Consider the following 18,286-nt stretch of genomic DNA (forward strand, 5'->3'; position numbering starts at 1 on the left):
CAGGAGTTGTCTGATCAACACTAGTTAAGTAATATGCCTGATAGATCCCTGCCATATCCTAAAGGGAAGTGATCCCGGGATCACGACCTGAGCCGAAGGCAGGCGCTTAACTGACTGGGCCACCCAGGCGCCCCGTGATTCCCCCTTTTAACACGACTTCGTGCCTTTCACGGCTCATATCAAGAACTCCTGTGTGGTCTAAATAAACCTCTTCCTATTAGTCATAGTAAAACCAGGGAAAGGAGGATGGAGCTGGGCCAAGTGGTAAAATACACAACTAATGAGGAAAAAAAAATAGGAACTGGGGGGAGAAAAGAGAGGGGAAGAGGAGCAAGTGGAAGAAAGGTAGGGAAAATATGGATAACAGAGAAAACTGGGAAGAGAGAAGGGTTAAAGAGAATCCTTCTGGAAAGCCAATTTGACTGGACCCTTCAGGAAGTCTAAAGGGATTCCTGTCCCCACAGTGTTCATTTATTGTGTTAATTCAAAATTCAGGCAGCCATTAGTACTTAACTGCTTTGACATTGTTAGGATATTGCTCCATGAAGTGTTCCACTGCAAGGGGACACAAGAATCTGGCCGTGCTTTTATGAATTTTGTGTGGAGCTTTCCCTGTGCAGGAGTGTCCACAAATGTAATCTGAAGGGGGACTCAGGACTGAGGTCCCAAAGGAGGGTGTAGTGAAATTTTCAGTGACACAACCCCATTTCTGAAGGTTTTATTTTTATTTTTTAAATATTTTATTTATTTATTTGACAGAGAGAGACACAGCGAGAGAGGGAACACAAGCAGGGGGAGTGGGAGAGGGAGAAGCAGGCTTCCTGCCTAGCAGGGAGCCTGACGCGGGGTTCGATCCCAGGACCCTGGGATCATGACCTGAGCTAAAGGCAGACACTTAATGACTGAGCCACCCAGGCGCCCCTTCTGAAGGTTTTAATCTCGGTCAGGCCTCTTGTTCTGTTCTAGGGGAGCCTCTGCTAATCCAGTCACGTAGAGTTTACTACATCATTGATGAATGCAGATAGATACTATCTAATTTAACCTCATTTTGGCTTGACTGCATTCTGATGTGGGTAAATTAACCACCTCGTGTCTTCCTCAACTGTAAAAGTTAAAATATTAACTACTCCAGAAAGGGTATTATGAGAATTGTTACTCAGTACATAAATACATAAATGTAAAAGCACATATAAAAGCATGAACCATGCACATACGAAATGCTAAAAAATGTGAGCTATTAGAACTGACTTAGATTAAAACTGTTACTGCAGGGCGCCTGAGTGGTTCAATTGGTTAAGCGACTGCCTTTGGCTCAGGTCATGATCCCAGAGTCCCAGGATCCAGTCCCACATCGGGCTCCCTGCTGAGCGGGGAGTCTGCTTCTCCCTCTGATCCTCTCCCATCTCATGAGCTCTCTAATAAATAAATAAAATCTTAAAAAAAAAACACACACACAAAACCTGTTACTGCAAATATGAACTGTTTCTCTGTGCCAGGTTCAAACTTTGGTGTGGGGACTAATCAGGGGTGGTGTGTATTCTGAGATACCCTTTTCGGGTGTCTGTGAAGTCAAAACTATTTTCTTAACAATACTAAGAGGTTATTTGCCTTTTTCACTCTCATTTCTCAAGAAGATGCAGAGGAATTTCCAGATCTGTGCGAGAAGTGGTAACGTTAACATACAGAAGCAGCTAGAGAATCCAATGGTCTTCTATTAAAGCCATACCTTAAAGAGAATTTTCTCATTAGACTTTTTTTTGGGGAAACTTGTTATAAAAATGTTATTTATGTTAACGTGCATTACTTATCTTAAACAAAATTCTGAAACTCTTAATTTCGAACACAATAAATATAAACTAGAGAAACAAAAGTTCTTTGGGGTCCTCAGTAATTTCTAAGAGCGTGAAGGGAGCCTGCGAACAAAAAGTTTGAGAGCCAGTGCTCTGGTGCAACTAACGACTGAACAAGCGGGGACGGCTTGTCATCGACACAACTTCATACTTCACAGCCTCTATGCTTTTTATTTGTGGTTTCCTGTCAGGACTGAAATTCTTCGATTTCTGCCTGCCAAGGTCCTACCTCCTTCTAGGGCATCTTGTTCACCTTGACACCGGTCCAGATTTCGCGCCCCTCTCGGTACCCTCTTTCTCGCACGCTGGATCTCCCCCGGGCCTCGCACGGGCACCTGCCCTTCTCAGTCTTGTCTATCACTCGCTTATCTCTTGACTGAGGCTCTTGCAGGCTTGGTCTGGGTTTCTCCAGACCACGGAGCTCTTCCCGGCACTGGCCCGGCTCAACCACATTCAGCCACTGAAGGACGGTGCTTGGGGTCAACCAAGCCCGGCAGCGCTCACCAGGACCAGAGCCGCCACCCCCAGCGCCGGTCCCCGCCCGCCCGGAGTCCTGGGAGCGTCCAGCCGCGTAAAGGGCGGAGCCACGCGCCCACAGGGGGCGTGGCCCGCAGCGCGCGCGGGAAAGGGGCCGGCGCCGCATGCGCGCGCACAGTCAGCGGTCGCGCGCAGCACGCTCGGGGCCCGGATGGCGGCGGCGGCGGCTGGAAGCGGGACGCCCCGGGAGGAGGAGGGGCCCAGTGGGGAGACGGCTGCTCCGCAGCCCCAAGCCCCGACGAGTGCGCCCGGGGCTCGTCTCTCGAGGCTGCCTTTAGCGCGAGTGAAGGCTTTGGTGAAGGCGGACCCCGACGTGACCCTCGCGGGACAGGAAGCCATCTTCATTCTGGCACGAGCCGCGGTGCGGCGGGAGCGTCAGGGCCACACGGGGTTGCGGGGCGGTGAGGTGGCGAGGGGCGGGGCTTCAGGAACCTTCCGGGGGGCGGGGCGTAGCGGCGACTGGGGCGGCTTGGAGAGGGGGCAAGCGAGGGAGGAGGAGGGTCTGGACTGTGTGTGCGTAGCGTAAGGGGGTGAGTGAGGTGCCGGGACCGGATTCTGAGACGTAACTGTGGGAGGGAAGACTGGGAGAAAGAGTCACATACCTGCAGTAGTTTTATTGGTTTGTTAACACACCTGCCTCGTCATAAGGGCTTTGGACAACAACTTTAAGTGGTATTTCGAGTGTCTAACATAACTTGTAGGAGTGTCAAGCGAATGAGTGGGGTGGATTTACAAGTGAGGGATGAGGGACGTGTCATGGGCTACCGGGGTAGGGGGAAAGGGAATAATAGGCCCTCATGAAGTCCAGGACTGAGCAGCTCTCCAGAGCACCCCTTACTCCCCTCCCATCACTCAAATAGAAGCGCTCACAAGAATTGTGCTAGAACCTATTGATTCAATTCTCCTTGTTCGCCTCACAGGAACTGTTTGTGGAGACCATTGCAAAAGATGCCTACTGCTGTGCTCAACAAGGAAAGAGGAAAACCCTCCAGAGGAGAGATTTGGGTAGAATGTCACTGTGGTATTCGGTACCTGGGGGCAAAGAAGGGAGGGCTGGGGGAGGCTTCCCTCTCACTGGGGGAGAAGCCACCACTGTAAGGTGAGAGGTGCTACAGGGTCTCTCCCTATGATGTTTTCTGTTGGACTGCCACAGTGATAGAAGATCCTAACCTTTAGAGTCCCTATGCTTTGGGTGGCTGGAGAGGTGGTGGGGTAGGTAATGAAAGGAGTCTTAAGTGTTTCCAAAGCTGACTAGACCCCTTTATACCTTTTGCCATGTTGTACCAGTCTTGACACTTCTTTTTCACCCAGAAACTGGGGGTTTAATTTCTGCCTCTTTAGTTGGTAACCCTTGTGCATGTGTAAGCTTTTGTATACCTTAATCCCACTTTCCCTTCTATTTTGCTATACTCTCCTTTGATGACTTTCAGAGCAAAAAGGTTCTCGCCACTGAACAGGGTTTACCTAGAGTTTTCCTACTTTTGTAGAGAGACAGCTGATATGTAAGATTTGGTGGTGGAGTAGAAATGGATCTCATGACAGCAGGGGACAAAGTTTATAAATGCCCTTATTTGCATAAAATGTCATGCCCTTTATTATGTGAGTTGTGGTTTTTTAAAGGGGTTGATGTCCAAATGACCAGACTTAGTCAGGTGTCCTTTTACTTTGTGTTTCAGATAATGCAATAGAAGCTGTGGATGAATTTGCTTTTCTGGAAGGTGAGTTCTCTGTCAATGGGTAATCATTTCCACCTGTCTATCCCATGCTAATGAGTTCAGAACCTTATAAAACTGCTACTTGGTTCTTCTTAGGGATAATTCTTTCTCCCTACTTCCTATTAAGTTGGGAAAAACTAATATGTTAAATCTAGTGAGATTTAGCAATTCGAATTCTCTTGGGTAACTAGAACTTTTTCTTGAAAATTGCTAATTATAAAAAAATGAGAGGGAATATATAAAGATCCTAGTGGGGTTAGGTGGATTGAGAAGTTCGTTTCCTGCTTTGATCTCCATTCCCCTCATATAATGCTATATAATCTTGCCCTCATCATAATGCTAGAGATCAGAAGCAGTTGCTAGCATTTAAAGGGTTGCTTCTTGTTCTTTTTTCTTCTTCAACAATCTGTATAAAGTGATTATTTTGCCACTGGGAGATTGTGTACTTGCCTGTGTCTGTTTGTTCTTAAGAATTTTGCATTAACTCGTGTACTAAGTCTGTCATTGAAGTAGAAAATACTTGAGATACCTTATTTTAGCTATCTTCTCTTGGATGGATATCTGTTTCTCCAATAATTCCTAAATCTGGTCAGCTTATTTTTCCCTGCACATATTCTGATTGAATATGAGAGAGCCATGCACTTTCCGTTCATTCTCACCTTTACAATACCAGAGTGTTCTCATTATCTCCTTCAAGCATCATTACCTTCAGAAATCCTTTCTGGGGGCGCCTGGGTGGCTCAGTCGTTGGGCATCTGCCTTCGGCTCGGGTCATGATCCCAGGGTTCTGGGATCGAGCCCCGCATCAGGCTCCCTGCGCGACGGGAAGCCTCCTTCTCCCTCTTCCACTCCCCCTGCTTGTGTTCCTGCTCTCGCTGTCTCTCTCTCTGTCAAATAAATAAATTAAAAAAAAAAAAAAATCAGTTGAGATATTCTTTAAAAAAAAAAGAAAGCCTTTCTGGATGTATTTATTTCACTATTTTTCTCTTTTGTTCTGTATATCAGCCTAGGCCTCTCACCCTTTTGATACTTTTTTTTTTTAATGTGTTTTAAGATACTTTCCCATGGCTAGCTTCAAGTCTAGATTATTGAGTATTCTTTCAATTTGTAGAACTTTCTTAACCCTTTTTTTCTATTTACTCATTTTTCTTAAAAATAACTTGTTAATTGCCTACCTGAGGAAGGCAAATTCTTGTGACTGACTTCCCATCAGTTCTCCAAATATGTTCGGAGCCTACTTTACCTGCTTATCTTTAATTACCAACTTTTCAAAGAGTATTTAATCAGATTTGTATTTTAAAGACTTAACACTACAGACCTGTGGATAATGAATTGGAAGGTGCCAGGAAAAGAAGTGGAGAGATCTTATGTAGTTTTCTGCTCTGGTCTCCACCATGGCATAGTACTTAGCTTGGATTTTTGATAAAGGGTCACTAAGTAGTGGCCGTATTCATTTTCATCTTTTGATCCAATAATCTCAGTAATTGCATTCCTCTGCTCTGCCTACATTAGTAGACCTGAATTTTGGCCCTTTTAGCAACTGTGGATTCAGTCAGTATTATATTTTGTACCTGGTCAAATAAATGTTCTCATGTCCTTAGATATATATGCTCTAAGTAGAAAATTATTTTTTCTTTTTTAATCAAGGCAGTATCTATCCATGCTTGAAAATCCGTTCTCTAATGGCTTACAGTGAAATGCAGCTGCTGCTCCACACTCCTGTTGTTTGTGTTTAGCTTTTCAGGTGGTTACTTACATTTCTTTTTTTAAAGATTTTATTTTTATTTATTTATTTATTTGAGACAGAATGAGAGAGAGAGCATATGAGAGGGGGGAGGGTCAGAGGGAGAAGCAGACTCCCCGCCGAGCAGGGAGCCCGATGCGGGACTCGATCCTGGGACTCCAGGATCATGACCTGAGCCTAAGGCAGTCGCTCAACCAACTGAGCCACCCAGGCGCCCGGTGGTTACTTACATTTCTAAATAATATGCTTCATCCTTGATTTTTCAGCTGCAGATGTTAACTTCCTGCTGTGATAAATGAAGATTTAGGTAACCTATACTGCTCCATAAATCCCTCCATTCTGATTTTTGGAAGTTATATCATTATTTTTAGTTCCATTGTTACCTTTACAGTTTACGTAACATACTAAAATATCTATTTTTTTTTGGTTAACTCCCCACTCTGGAAGGTATGACTATTAGTGGACCCATCCTTTCCCATTTTTTTTTTTAAAGATTTTATTTATTTATTCATGAGAGACAGAGAGAGAGAGAGAGAGGCAGGCAGAGGCAGAGGGAGAAGCAGGCTTCCCGCAGAGCAGATCCTGACGTGGAGCTCGATCCCAGGACCCTGGGATCATGACCTGAGCTGAAGGCAGATGCTTAACCCGACTGAGCCACCAGGCTCCCCTCCTTTCCCATTTTTTAACCCACTTCTAGCTTTTTTTTTTTTTAAAGATTTTATTTATTTATTCATAAGAGACAGAGAGGCAGAGGGAGAAGCAGGCTCCCCGCTAAGTGGGGAGCCCGATGCGGGACTCAATCCCAGGACTCTGGGATCATGACCTGAGCCGAAGGCAGACGCTTAACCATCTGACCCACCCAGGCGCCCAACCCACTTCTAGCTTTTACTTGGTGTCATCTATACTTGTACTTTGACGTTGTGAGGACTGGTAACATATCTTGTTATCCTAGTTAAAATCTCTCATGCTTTACATATCGGTTGAGTGTAGTAGTTGAAAAACAGTACTGTGAACAATTCTCCAAACATGAAGAACTTCCTCTACCTCTTCTGTCCTTTAATCTCTCATAGAGGTGCCTTCCCTGCAGGCAACTGTTATTAGTCTTTTGTGTAATTTTCTGGATATTTTATGCAGATGAGTTTATGTATATTCTTTTCTAAGCCTTTCCTTAGGAACACAGATAACAAATATAAAGTCAATAAATGATAAAATGAACACCATTGCAACTACCAGCTAGGTCAAGAGATATAGTAGTGTCAGCGCCCAGAAACTCCATATATATTCCTTCTTCGTGGTAGATCTTTCCATCCCCTTTCCTGACATAACAGTATCTTGACTTTTTGGTAATTACTTGATTTTCTTTATAGTTTTACCACATAAGCATGCATCCTTAAACAGGTTTTATATTTTTTTTTGAATTTTCTAAAAATGTAACCAGATTGTATGGATTCATCGGTCATCTTCTGTCCTGGGGCTCTTTTCTTTAGGTTAACACATTTATGAAATCCACCTGTGTGGTTGCACATCTCTCTTGTTTTCTGTGCTGTATGGCATACCATTGTGTGACAGTATTACAACTGAACCATTTTAATGTGGATATTTGGATAACTTTTTTTTTCTGTTATAAGCAATGTGCTATTGATGCTTTGTCTTCAGCTTGCCTTCTGCTCCCTCGTCACATTCTTACACATATTGCTCTAGGCGTGTGTGTGTATGTGTGTGGATAAAATTACTGGGACATAGGATATGTATATCTCCCTCTTTTGCAGATATTGCTGAACTTCCTACATACCTGATTCACATTTCTACCTAGAGTGTATGATAATTCGCATTGCTCCTCATTTTCACCAACACTTGGTATTTGATTTTTGCCAATCTGGTAGGGATGTTAATGATAATTGCCTAGTACTTTTATTTTGCATTGCCCTGATTACTGGTGATATCTTTTCCTATGCACGTCCATTTTCTGAGGTGGGGTGGTGTCTTATTTTTGTCCTGGTTATTTTGTCTTTTTCCTTCCTGATTTATAACTGTATCTGTGATTATATATATGTGTGTGTGTGTGTATGCTTTTTATTTTTTATTTTTTCTGAATGTGAATCTTTTTCATCATATGGGAAGCAGATATCTTTTCCTGGTTTATGACTTGTCTTTTCACCCTTTAGGGTATCTTTTGATAAACCAGTTCTCAATTAAAGGTAGTCAAATGTGTTAATTTTTTTTTTATAGGTAATGCTATTTGTTTCCTGTTTAAGACTTTTTTCCCTATCCCAAGGTCATGAAGTCATTCTCCTATATGCTAAAATTTTTATAGTTTTCTTATCTTTCATAAAACTACAGTTGACTTTTTTGTGTATCAGACTGAGGTAAGGGTCTTATTTTTTTCTTATTATTTAGATAGCCACTTTTCCATATAATTTTCTCTGCCATGCTACTTTTGTGATAGATCAAGGCTGTTCCTCGATTTTCTGTTCACCTGTTGATCCGTTGTGTCTATTACCATGTCCGTACCACACTGTATCAATTATGGTAGCTTTATCTGAAAGAACAGGTCTTCCTACCTTGTTCTTTAAGTGTCTTGGCTATTTTTGATTCTTTGCATTTTCATGTATATTTTAGAATATGCTTGCCAAATTCCACAGAAAAAGGGTATTGATTGGATTGCACTGAATCTATAGATTACTTAGGGGGAGAAAGAATATATTTATAATAGTCTTTCAGTACATGAACATAGTATATTTCTCCATTTATTTAGATCTTTAATGTTTTTTTAAATAAAGTTTTTTTATTTTATAGAAAGAAATCTTGACATATTTTGTTAGATGCTTTCCTCTAAGTACTTAATTTTGATGCTCTTGTTATTGGCATCTTTCTAAGAAAAAATTAATTTTCATATGTTGCTAGTATATAGAAATATAACTGGTTTTATGTCTTAATTTTGTACCTAGCATCTTGCTCAACGCTAATTCTAATGATTTGTGTTGATTCTTTTGGATTTCCGTAGTTACATAGTAATACCCACTAGTAGTGGCAATTTTGTGAAGTTTTCCCAATCCTTATCTTTTTCTTTTTTCTTTCCTTTTTTCTTGGCTAGATTCTCCAGTGTAGTGTTGAATAGATGTGCTGGTAGCAGTCATCTTGATTTCAAAGGGAAAGCTTTCAGTGTGTCCCCATTAATTATACTTAACTCTATGTTTTTTGTAGATTAATTTTAACAGATTGCAAATGCTGTATCGCTGTTTTTAAATTTTATTTATTTATGAAGATTTTATTTCAGAGTGAGAAAGTGTGCACATGTGTGTGCGTGCATGAGCGTGGGGGAGGGGCAGATGGAGAGGGAGAGGCAGACTCCCTACTGAGCAGGGAGCCTGATGCGGGCTGGATCCTAGGACCCTGAAATCATGACCTGAGCCTAAGGCAGACACTTAACTGACTGAGCCATCCATGTGCCCCTGTATCACTGTTTTTAAAGAGAGATTGGCATTTTTTTCCCTATTGAATGTGAACCTCGTACAAATTAGTTGGAGAGTGTGTGTACCCTTTTTATGTGTTCTCTAGAAAACTTTGTAAGATTGGAAATATTTCTTATTTGTTTTTTTTTAGTTTAAATTTATTTTATTTTTTTTTAAAGATTTATTTATTTATTTGAGAGAGCGAGAATGAGAGAGAGTACATGAGAGGGGGGAGGGTCAGAGGGAGAAGCAGGCTCCTCGCTGAGCAGGGAGCCCGATGCAGGATTTGATCCCGGGACTCCAGGATCATGACCTGAGCCAGAGGCAGTTGCTTAACCAACTGAGCCACCCAGGCGCCCTAGTTTAAATTTTTTTTAAAGATTTTATTATTTGAGAGAGCGCGCGTGCGAGAGCGAGTGAGTGGGGTGAGGGGCAGAGGGAGAAGCAGACTCCTGCTGAGCAGGGAGTCCTATGCGGACTCGCTCCCAGGACTTCTGGGGTCATGACCTGACCTGAAGGCAGATGCTTAACCCACTGAGCCACCCAGGCACCCCATTATTTATTTGAATGGTAGAATTCACCAATGAAGTCATCTTGGCTAGAATTTTCCTTATGGGAAGATTTCTGATTAAATTTTTTTGGATGATGTTGGAATCATTTTGGGTTTATTTTATTTTTTGAGGCAGTCCTGTCCTGCTTCCCCCTCGAATTATAGTTTTTCTAGGAATTTTACATTTATCTAAATTTTCAAATTTGTTGGCATGAAGTTCTTCATGGTATAGCTGACCCTTGAACAGCACAGGTTTTTTGTTTGTTTTTTAAAGTTTATTATTATTTTTTTAGTAATCTCTACACCCACTATGGGACTCAAAATCATGAGCCCAAGATCAGGAGTGCATGCTCTTCTGACTGAACCAGCCAGGCGCCCCAAGGGGGCATTTTTTTTTTTTTTAAGTAGTCTCCATGCCCAATGTGGGGCTGAGTTGCATGCCTGGGGAGCCTGGGTGGCTTAGTCTGTTACGTGTCGGGACTCTTGATTTCAACTCAGGTCATGATCTCAGGGTTTTAAGATCTGAGCTCTGCATGGGGCTCTCTGCTCAGCAGGTATTCTGCTTGAGATTCCTCCCTCTCCCACTCACATGCACGCTCTTTCTCTTTCTAAATAAATAAAATCCTAAAAAAAAAAAAGAAAGAAAAAAGAGTTGCATACCCTACTGACTAAACCAGCCAGGTGCCCCAAACTGCACAGGTTTGAACTCTATGGGTATGTGGGGATTTTTTACAGTATAGCACTGTAAATGTATTTTTTTCCCTTATTTTCTTAATAACATTTTCTTTTTTCTAGGTTACTTTATTGTAATAATACAGTATATAATACACATAACATACAAAATATGTGCTAATCAGCTATGTTATTGGCAAGACTTCTGGTCAGCAGTAGGCTACTAGTAGTTAAGTGTTTGAGACTTTTTATAAGTTAACTATTGTTACTTCTGGTAGTGCTTTTTGCCTTAAAGACTATTTTGTCTAACACTTCTAAAATTTTCCAGTTTTCTTTGTTAGTATTTGCATGGTATGTATTTTTTTTTTATCTTTTTATTTTTACCTTTCCATATCTGTAAACAGAATATAATTGGGTTATTTTTTAAAATTTAGGCTGACAGTCTTTTTCTTTAACTGGAGCACTTAGTTCATTTATGTGTTATGTAATTAGTGGTATATATGGGTTTAAATCTGCCATCTTATTTTGTGCTTCCTATTTGTCCTATTTTATGTTTTTTTCTTTTCAATTTTTTGCCCTTTTTAAGTCAATTTATTATTTCATTTTTTATCTCTCTCAAGAACTTATATACTTTATTCTTTTGTTACTATACCAGTTACTGTATGCATCCTTATTTTATCAGAGCCTAAAGATAGTACCTTTATCTTGTCCTCAAGAAAATAAGATCTTAGAACTACTAACTCCCTATACAAGGCCCTCTTCCCCATACATGCTATTATTGTCATGCATTGTTTTGTTTTTGTCAATCCACATAAGGCACTGTTACTGCTGTATTATACAGGCAAAGATATATGAATTTATCCACATATTTATATCTTTGCCCCTCTTATATTTCTGCTTCTCCATTTGTGATCATTTTCTTTCTTTCTGAAGTAAATCCTTTAGAACTCCTTTAGTATGGGTCTTCTTTAGTATGGGTTTTTTGGAGGGTGGTGGTGGTGAAAAAGCCTTTATTTTCATTGTTAAGGGTATCTTGCTGAATATAGAATTTTAGGTGGAAAGTTATTTATCATGTTGAAGCTGTCATTCTACTGTTTTTTGGCTTCCATTTTTTTTTTTTTTTTTTAAAGATTTTAAAAATTTATTTATTTGACAGAGAGAGAGATAGCGAGAGAGGGAACACAAGCCGGGGGAGTGGGAGAGGGAGAAGCAGGCTTCCCGTGGAGCAGGGAGCCCGATACGGGCCTCGATCCCGGGACCCCGGGATCATGACCTGAGCCGAAGGCAGATGCTTAACGACTGAGCCACCCAGGTGCCCGGCTTCCATTGTTTCTGATGAGAAATCACTGTTAATCTGTTAATCTTTTGAAGCTAATTTGTCCTCTTTTGGTTACTTTGAAGATTTTATATTTGTCTTTGATTTTTCTTTAGATTCAGTTGGATGTATCTACGTGCAGATTTCCCTCTCTGGTCTGCTTAGGCTTCTTAAATCTAAGGATTGATGTCTTTTATCTGTTCTGGAGAAGTCTCAGCTAGTATCTTTTCAGATAATGGCTCTGCTTTGTTCTTTCTCTCTCCTTTCTCATTCGGATTCCCATTAAATGTATATTAAACCTCAATCATTATTTTGCCTCTCTATGCTTCTGTGTAGTTTTTTCTGATCTCCCAGCTTACTGATTCTTTCTCTGGTGGTCTTGTATCCTTTAAACTTTTCTATTGATTTTTTAGTTTGTTTTGTTTCTGTATCTTCAGTTCTGTGAATTCCATTTGCTTATTTTTCAAATCTACTTTGTCACTTGTTACTGTATTCGCTCCAGATGTTTTGAAGCTTGTCTTTTATTTCTTTAAACAAAGTAAGTGCAGTTGTTTTATAGTCTCTGTCCAGTCTAATATCCACAGCCTTTTGAGGCTGACTTGTTTTTTTTTTTCCTGACTTGTTCCTGTTGATAGTGTTTCATGGTCTTTTTTCTTCTTTATGCCTAGTTATCTTGGTGTATTGGTCATTGTACTTGAAAAAATTATTTGTTGGATAGTTAGAGGCCTGTGTGATGAAACGTTTCTCCAAAGATTTTCATTTGCTGCTGCAAGGTACCTAGGGGAATGTGTAAATTCAGGATCTCCTTAATCCTAATCCAAGACTTGAGGATTCTTGGCTCACTGTGGTAATTAATATATGTGAACCCTGCCTGCAAGTCTGTGAGGAGGCTGATTTAATTCTAGTCTAGCTTTACTCTGGGGGTATAGCCTTTTGGGATTACAGCTTTTTAAAAATTCAACCTTTCCACTTGGGCAGAGTCTTAGATTTGACTCAGCCAGAATTTCTCAGCTCTGTCTTTTGGACTGGCAAATGACCTCAGGGCAAAAGCAGATTTGGAGGCTGGGTTACATTGCGTTCTTGCTTTCTCTAGATCTTGGATTTCACCGTTATTGATGCCTCTTCAGTGCTTGAAGGATTTTCTTTTTAAAAATATTTCAGTCAGCTTTATCATTTGATCTCAGCTGGAATTTGCCTTTATCAAAAGAAGAGGCTGTTTCCTTTTTTTTTAACTTAGAGTTATTTTTGCTTTGTTTTCTTATATGTTCTTTTCTCTGAATTATCTGTTTTCTAGGGTTTTTTTAAAAATAAATTTTAGTTTTTCCTTTCATTTTGCAGTTTTTCATTCTGTTTAGAAATGAGGGAGTACGAAGGCTGTTTGGAAGCTGTGTATACATGGGAAGGTGGTTTTTGCTTGGCACTTTTACTTTAGGGTGGGCAGAGGTGGGATCAGATGTTATACTGGGGCCCCGAAAGCCTTATTGTGGGGAGCTGGCATTTTCAGAGGCTTCTCTAGTTCTTCAGATAATTTATTTAGTTTATTGGAAGAGAGCCCTCTGATTTTTTTCCATTTAGCTTTAAGTGTTTTGTCTTCTGGTAATGCTACATGCTGGAAGGTTGTAGGGAGGTGGGGCCAACTGTTTCTCACGTAGACCCTCAAGTCATTAACCCTTTCTAGCCTGTGCTTCTTTCTGTTTTTCCTGGTGTCTGTGTCCGTGTGGAGACTGTCCAAGAGTCTCTTGGGCAGATGGGCTCCCACCTCTGCTGCTCCTTCTAGTCATTCTAGCTTATGTTTTTTCTTGCTCTTTTATAAACATACTTCAATCAGATTTCTATTATTCAGCTTTTTGTTGAAATCTCTTAACTGCTGATGGGCCCCATTCTTTGTTTAAAACCTTATTTCCTTTTGAATGGAATCTTGGATGGGAGGACATACAAACTTGTGGGCTCAGTCCCCCATCTTGAACTGGAAATTTATCAAAAGATTATAAACTTTTGCTTAGAAAACTTATCTCATTTATTTTGTATCATGCTTTGTCTGGAATCTCCAAATGCTCATTAACTAACACGGCAACCTCTTTGCCCTTTCCCTACTTCTAATTCTAACTCTCTGGACCAGTATGCTTAATTCCCAGCTGCCCAGTTTCTGTAGTGACATGTTTATCCTCTGAGATCTTTTGGATGGATATGCCTCAAAATGAGTATTTCGGTCTTAGAGACCTGCCAGTATCAGTGCAGCTTCCACTTGAACTTTGCCCAGTCTGTCACACTCATCCAGTTCTTGAGGCACCTTGCTTTACATATTGCTCTGTTTTTTTTTTTTTTTTTTAGGAACATTGGATTGATGGCTGAGCTCGGCAGTTTTGTGAGCTTTCACCTGCATCCTTTGGCCAGCCCCTCTCCTGCAGGCCTCAGCTTTGAAGAACAGACTGTTTGGAATATTGTACTCACATGCTTTTCCTGTTCTCCCTTCACCTAAGCCGGGATAAGCAGAGATCTCACCTATTAGCTTTTCTCTACAAGGTCTTCCACTACTGTGTCTTCCATTTCAGGCATGGAGGCAGCCTCTATTGAGGCAGAGGAAAAGAAAATGATTTGTGTAGGTTGCTTAATGAATGATGAGGACTATAATAAAGATCTCTGATCAATTTCAACCTAGTGTGTTTTATAATCTTGCCTTTGTCCTTGCCATGATGACTGGAGAGCCACCATGCCCAGCCACAGACCTTCTGATCTTTCTTGCCATCTGTTCTAAACCTCAGTCCTTTGATTTATTTGCTTTCATTTGCTTTTTTCCAATATGTCACCAGAATGTGATTTCAGAATTTATGGGATGTCACTTAAGGTCTTCAGAAGTTTAAATAAATGTGATCCTAGATTTAAAACCAGTTAAATTTTAATAGCTTTATAGAGATATAATGCACATAGTATACGATTCACCCGTTTAAAGTGTACATTTCAGTAGTTTTTAGTATATTCACAGATATGTGCAGCTATCACCACAGTCAATTTTAAAATATCTCCATATTAGTGAAATCATAAGATAAGTGGTATTTTGTATCTGGTGTCTTTCACTTAGGTAATGTTTTCAAGGTTTGTTTATGTTAGAGCGTGTAGCAATATCCATTCCTTTATTTTTTAAATTGTGGCAAAATATATATAACCTAACATTTCCTGTTTTAATTATTTTTAAGTGTATAGTTCTGTGGCATTAAGTACATTCGCATTATTGTGCAACCATCACCATCGTCCATCTCCGGAACTTTTTTTTTTTTTTTAAAGATTTTATTTATTTATTTGACACAGAGAGACACAGCGAGAGAGGGAATACAAGCAGGGGGACTGGGAGAAGGAGAAGCAGGCTTCTCGCGGAGCAGGGAGCCCGATGTGGGGCTCGATCCCAGGACCCTGGGATCATGACCTGAGCCAAAGGCAGACGCTTAATGACTGAGCCACCCAGGCGCCCCATCTCCGGAACATTTTTCATCTTCTCAAACTGCAACTATAGCCATTAACAGTAACTCCCCATTCTACCCTCCCTTAGGTCCTGGCTAAATTTTGGTTTTTAAGGGAAGGTTTGGGTGATCTATCAGGAGGAAGGCAAAGTACTTGGAAAGTAGTAGTTAAGGAGAGCAGCAGGAAACTGATTGAAACACTTGACCATATTTCAGATTCATCTGTGGCATTTGTTTGAAATGCCCATTTCTGCACCTTAATACCCCAGGCCTAATAAATTAGAATCTCAGGGGGTGGAGTTCCAAGAATCTCTATTATAGTTTTTTCAAATAAATTCCCCAAGTCATTTCCTTCCCACCAGTGGTCCACAGATTACTGATCTACAGGAAAATATAAATCTCCCTTCTAAGGGCAGGGGGTGGTAGAGTATGAATGTAGAATGTCTGGAATAGAGAGGAATTAAAGGAAAACAACCACCACCACTCTTTAAGAAGCAAGAGGGGAGTAACCAGATTTTGTAGGTCATCTGGTAAAGGTCCCACATCAAGGAAAGGACTGGGCACAGAACAGTGTGGAGAAAGATTCAAACCAAAGGAGGGCCTCAGTGAGACTATCTGCAAAGCTGTTTGTTGAATCTACTCAATGTGATCTCTAGTGTATCAACACTCCTTGTCTGTACAGTCCTCACGATGCACAGTGCCTGGCTCATGGGTCCTTCATGCGTGTCTGTTGAACTGGTTCATCATTTATAAAGTAGCCATGTCATGGTGAGAAGTGGTATTGGAATGCTGGCATAAAGCCTCCAGGTGGCCCAGGAGTCCAGAGGCTCCCGCATTCCTGGGCCATAACCAGCAGGGGGAGGCTGACTTCCTGAGCCCTTGGTGAAGATAGCCACCCTTAGACCACCACTTACTGGATGTGTTCTGTTCTGCCAGATCAGGTTAAGGCTGTGACAACCTTAGGGATGAACTCTGAGTTTCCTGAGAAATGACAATTACACTTTTCCTGTGGATTGTGTCCCAGAAGCCTCCCAGATTCTAAGCAGTGTATCCATCACAAAACAGAATTCTCACTGCTCTTTCACTGCAGGTTACCTGAACCTCAGAAACATGTTGTCCCTGTTTGCAAGATCTGGTGAAATGTAAAGGAAAACAAGTGTGAGGCTCTGCTCAGAAGCACAAGATCAGAGCCCTTTGCTCATAATGATATGCTCCAGTAGGTGAGCGATGGTAGACCTCCCCAGGAATTTGGAAATAAGCTAGGAAGATTGCCCTCTGAAAGTGGAACCTCTAAGTCACACATTTCAGAGGCTGAATTGCTCCCAGACTCAACTAGACCTGATCAAATATATGAAGAAGAATGTGCCCGTCAGTAGAGGGCACTGGTTAGTCGTGAAAGAAGGAGGAGTTCCAGAGACAAGTTGTTAGGTAGGGTAGCTTGAACCTTAGCCAGTGCTCGGAGTCCAGTGGTCCCATTGACCAGCTGTGTTAGCCTGTTCCATTCAGGTGCCTTCAAACACTGCAGTCCTATCCAACTCCCACTGTCCATGGGGTCACTGTGGGATCTGGGCTCCTTCCATCTTACTGCTTTGTCATTCCCTTCTATATTGTACTGTCCAAGAGAACTTCCTACGATGATGGTAAAGTTCTATATTCACGCTATAGCCACACGTGGCTGTAATGTGGTAGCTACCTGCAACATGTGGCTACTGAGCAGTTGAAATGTGGAACTAAATTTTTAATTTTACTTTAAAAATTTATTTTGTTTCAAGTTTTTGTTCAAATTATAATTAGTTAACACATAGTGTAATATTGGCTTCAGAAGTATACATTTTTAATTTTACTTCATGTAAATGTAAATAGCCAGAAGTTTCAGCCACAGCATTTTCTCTCTGGAACTCTTGACTGTAGAACTGTGGGCACAATAACATTTCTAAGCCTTGGTGACAATAACGGTCACTACTCCATAAGGAGGGTCACAGAATAGTGCCAGTAAAGCCCTCAGCACTGTGTGGGGCACATAGTACTGAGTCAACACTAGGCATTGTTACTACAGCTTTTGCCAACCCCAGCGTCCGTCTCCAGCAATGCTACTGAGCAGTGAAGCCCCTTCTATTCGGAACATCGCTCGCCTATTGTAACAAAAGCTCTAAATAAGAAATGCGGGCTCCTCCAAGCACACGTGAGGGAAATGCCATAAATGCCATATTTATTTAAATTCTGTCAATCGTCTCAATAATGTCCTGAGAAAAAGGTTCATTTTGACGTGCTGACAGTCTCAGGTTTCTTAGCCTGAGACATCCTCACTGGCTTATTAATGTCAATGTGAAGGACCTCTTTGGAGATGCCAGGGAGCTTTTACTCAAGACAGACAACAAGCCCCTTTTGCTTTCCACTCCCTAATTGAGTCTAGTACAGTGAGTGGAGAAAGACATGCTTTTAAAAAGGTGTCTATGCCCATCACTTCATGGTGTTTTCTTGAGGCGCTGCTCATTAGCACATCTCTACCGTATTAGAGATGATAAATAGAGCCCGACCTGGCCTCCTGTGGGCAGGGATAGTTGTAGAAATCATCTATCCTCCTCTCAGGGATAGCACACCAGAGTGGCACAAAGCAGAGATCAACATTTGGCTTTTTAAATTACACTGAAGATAATGAACTTACTAAAGACTCTCAGTGCATTTTAAAGAAATGCATCATTTCAGAGCAAGTAACCAAGAAACTGTATTTCAAAACAGCGGGTAACTGTATTGCTTATTTGCTTACCTGCAAAAAGAAACTTCGTGCTTTTGGTGTTTTGAGGTAGTAAAATACTCACCAGGTGAATGCGGGCTGAAAATCTTAGGGATAATTTCAGGGTTCCTCCTTGTGCCACTGTTGCTATATGGTGCAGCTGAAAGCAAGAAGCCAAGTTGTTGTTTCTCCTAATGGTCGTTCTTAATTGTGAGTGACATGAATCACAGTAATTTCATGAAGCACTTTGTAGAAGTGAAAA

General features: G+C 41.2%; 1 protein-coding gene across 2 annotated transcripts; it reads left to right on the forward strand.

The window, feature by feature from the left end:
• The first annotated feature begins 2,490 nt into the window (after window positions 1–2,490).
• On the forward strand, window positions 2,491–14,489 carry POLE4 (DNA polymerase epsilon 4, accessory subunit). Of its 2 annotated transcripts, XM_081796644.1 has the most exons (5): window positions 2,491–2,748; window positions 3,308–3,392; window positions 4,064–4,105; window positions 6,113–6,153; window positions 14,167–14,489. In XM_081796644.1, the coding sequence occupies exons 1-4, from the start codon at window positions 2,539–2,541 to the stop codon at window positions 6,136–6,138; spliced, it is 363 nt and encodes a 120-aa protein (XP_081652770.1). In that variant the 5' UTR covers window positions 2,491–2,538; the 3' UTR covers window positions 6,139–6,153; window positions 14,167–14,489. The 2 variants fall into 2 exon arrangements, with proteins under 2 accessions (XP_081652770.1, XP_006736181.1); XM_006736118.2 differs by lacking the exon at window positions 6,113–6,153 and having other exon boundaries at window positions 2,494–2,748.
• Window positions 14,490–18,286: the final 3,797 nt, after the last annotated feature.

Source organism: Leptonychotes weddellii, chromosome 10, assembly GCF_054177405.1.
Source record: "Leptonychotes weddellii isolate Sample4059 chromosome 10, ASM5417740v2, whole genome shotgun sequence".
NCBI classification, from domain to species: domain Eukaryota; kingdom Metazoa; phylum Chordata; class Mammalia; order Carnivora; family Phocidae; genus Leptonychotes; species Leptonychotes weddellii.

What these genes read in the sequence shown, in the direction of transcription:
- POLE4 (XM_081796644.1), top strand. Translation starts at nt 2,539, where the DNA reads ATGGCGGCGGCGGCGGCTGGAAGCGGGACGCCCCGGGAGGAGGAGGGG. An exon ending in CCTCCAGAGGAGAGATTTGG is followed by an intron (nt 3,393 to 4,063) that starts GTAGAATGTCAC and finishes TTTGTGTTTCAG; the next exon opens with ATAATGCAATAGAAGCTGTG. An exon ending in TGAATTTGCTTTTCTGGAAG is followed by an intron (nt 4,106 to 6,112) that starts GTGAGTTCTCTG and finishes TTGATTTTTCAG; the next exon opens with CTGCAGATGTTAACTTCCTG.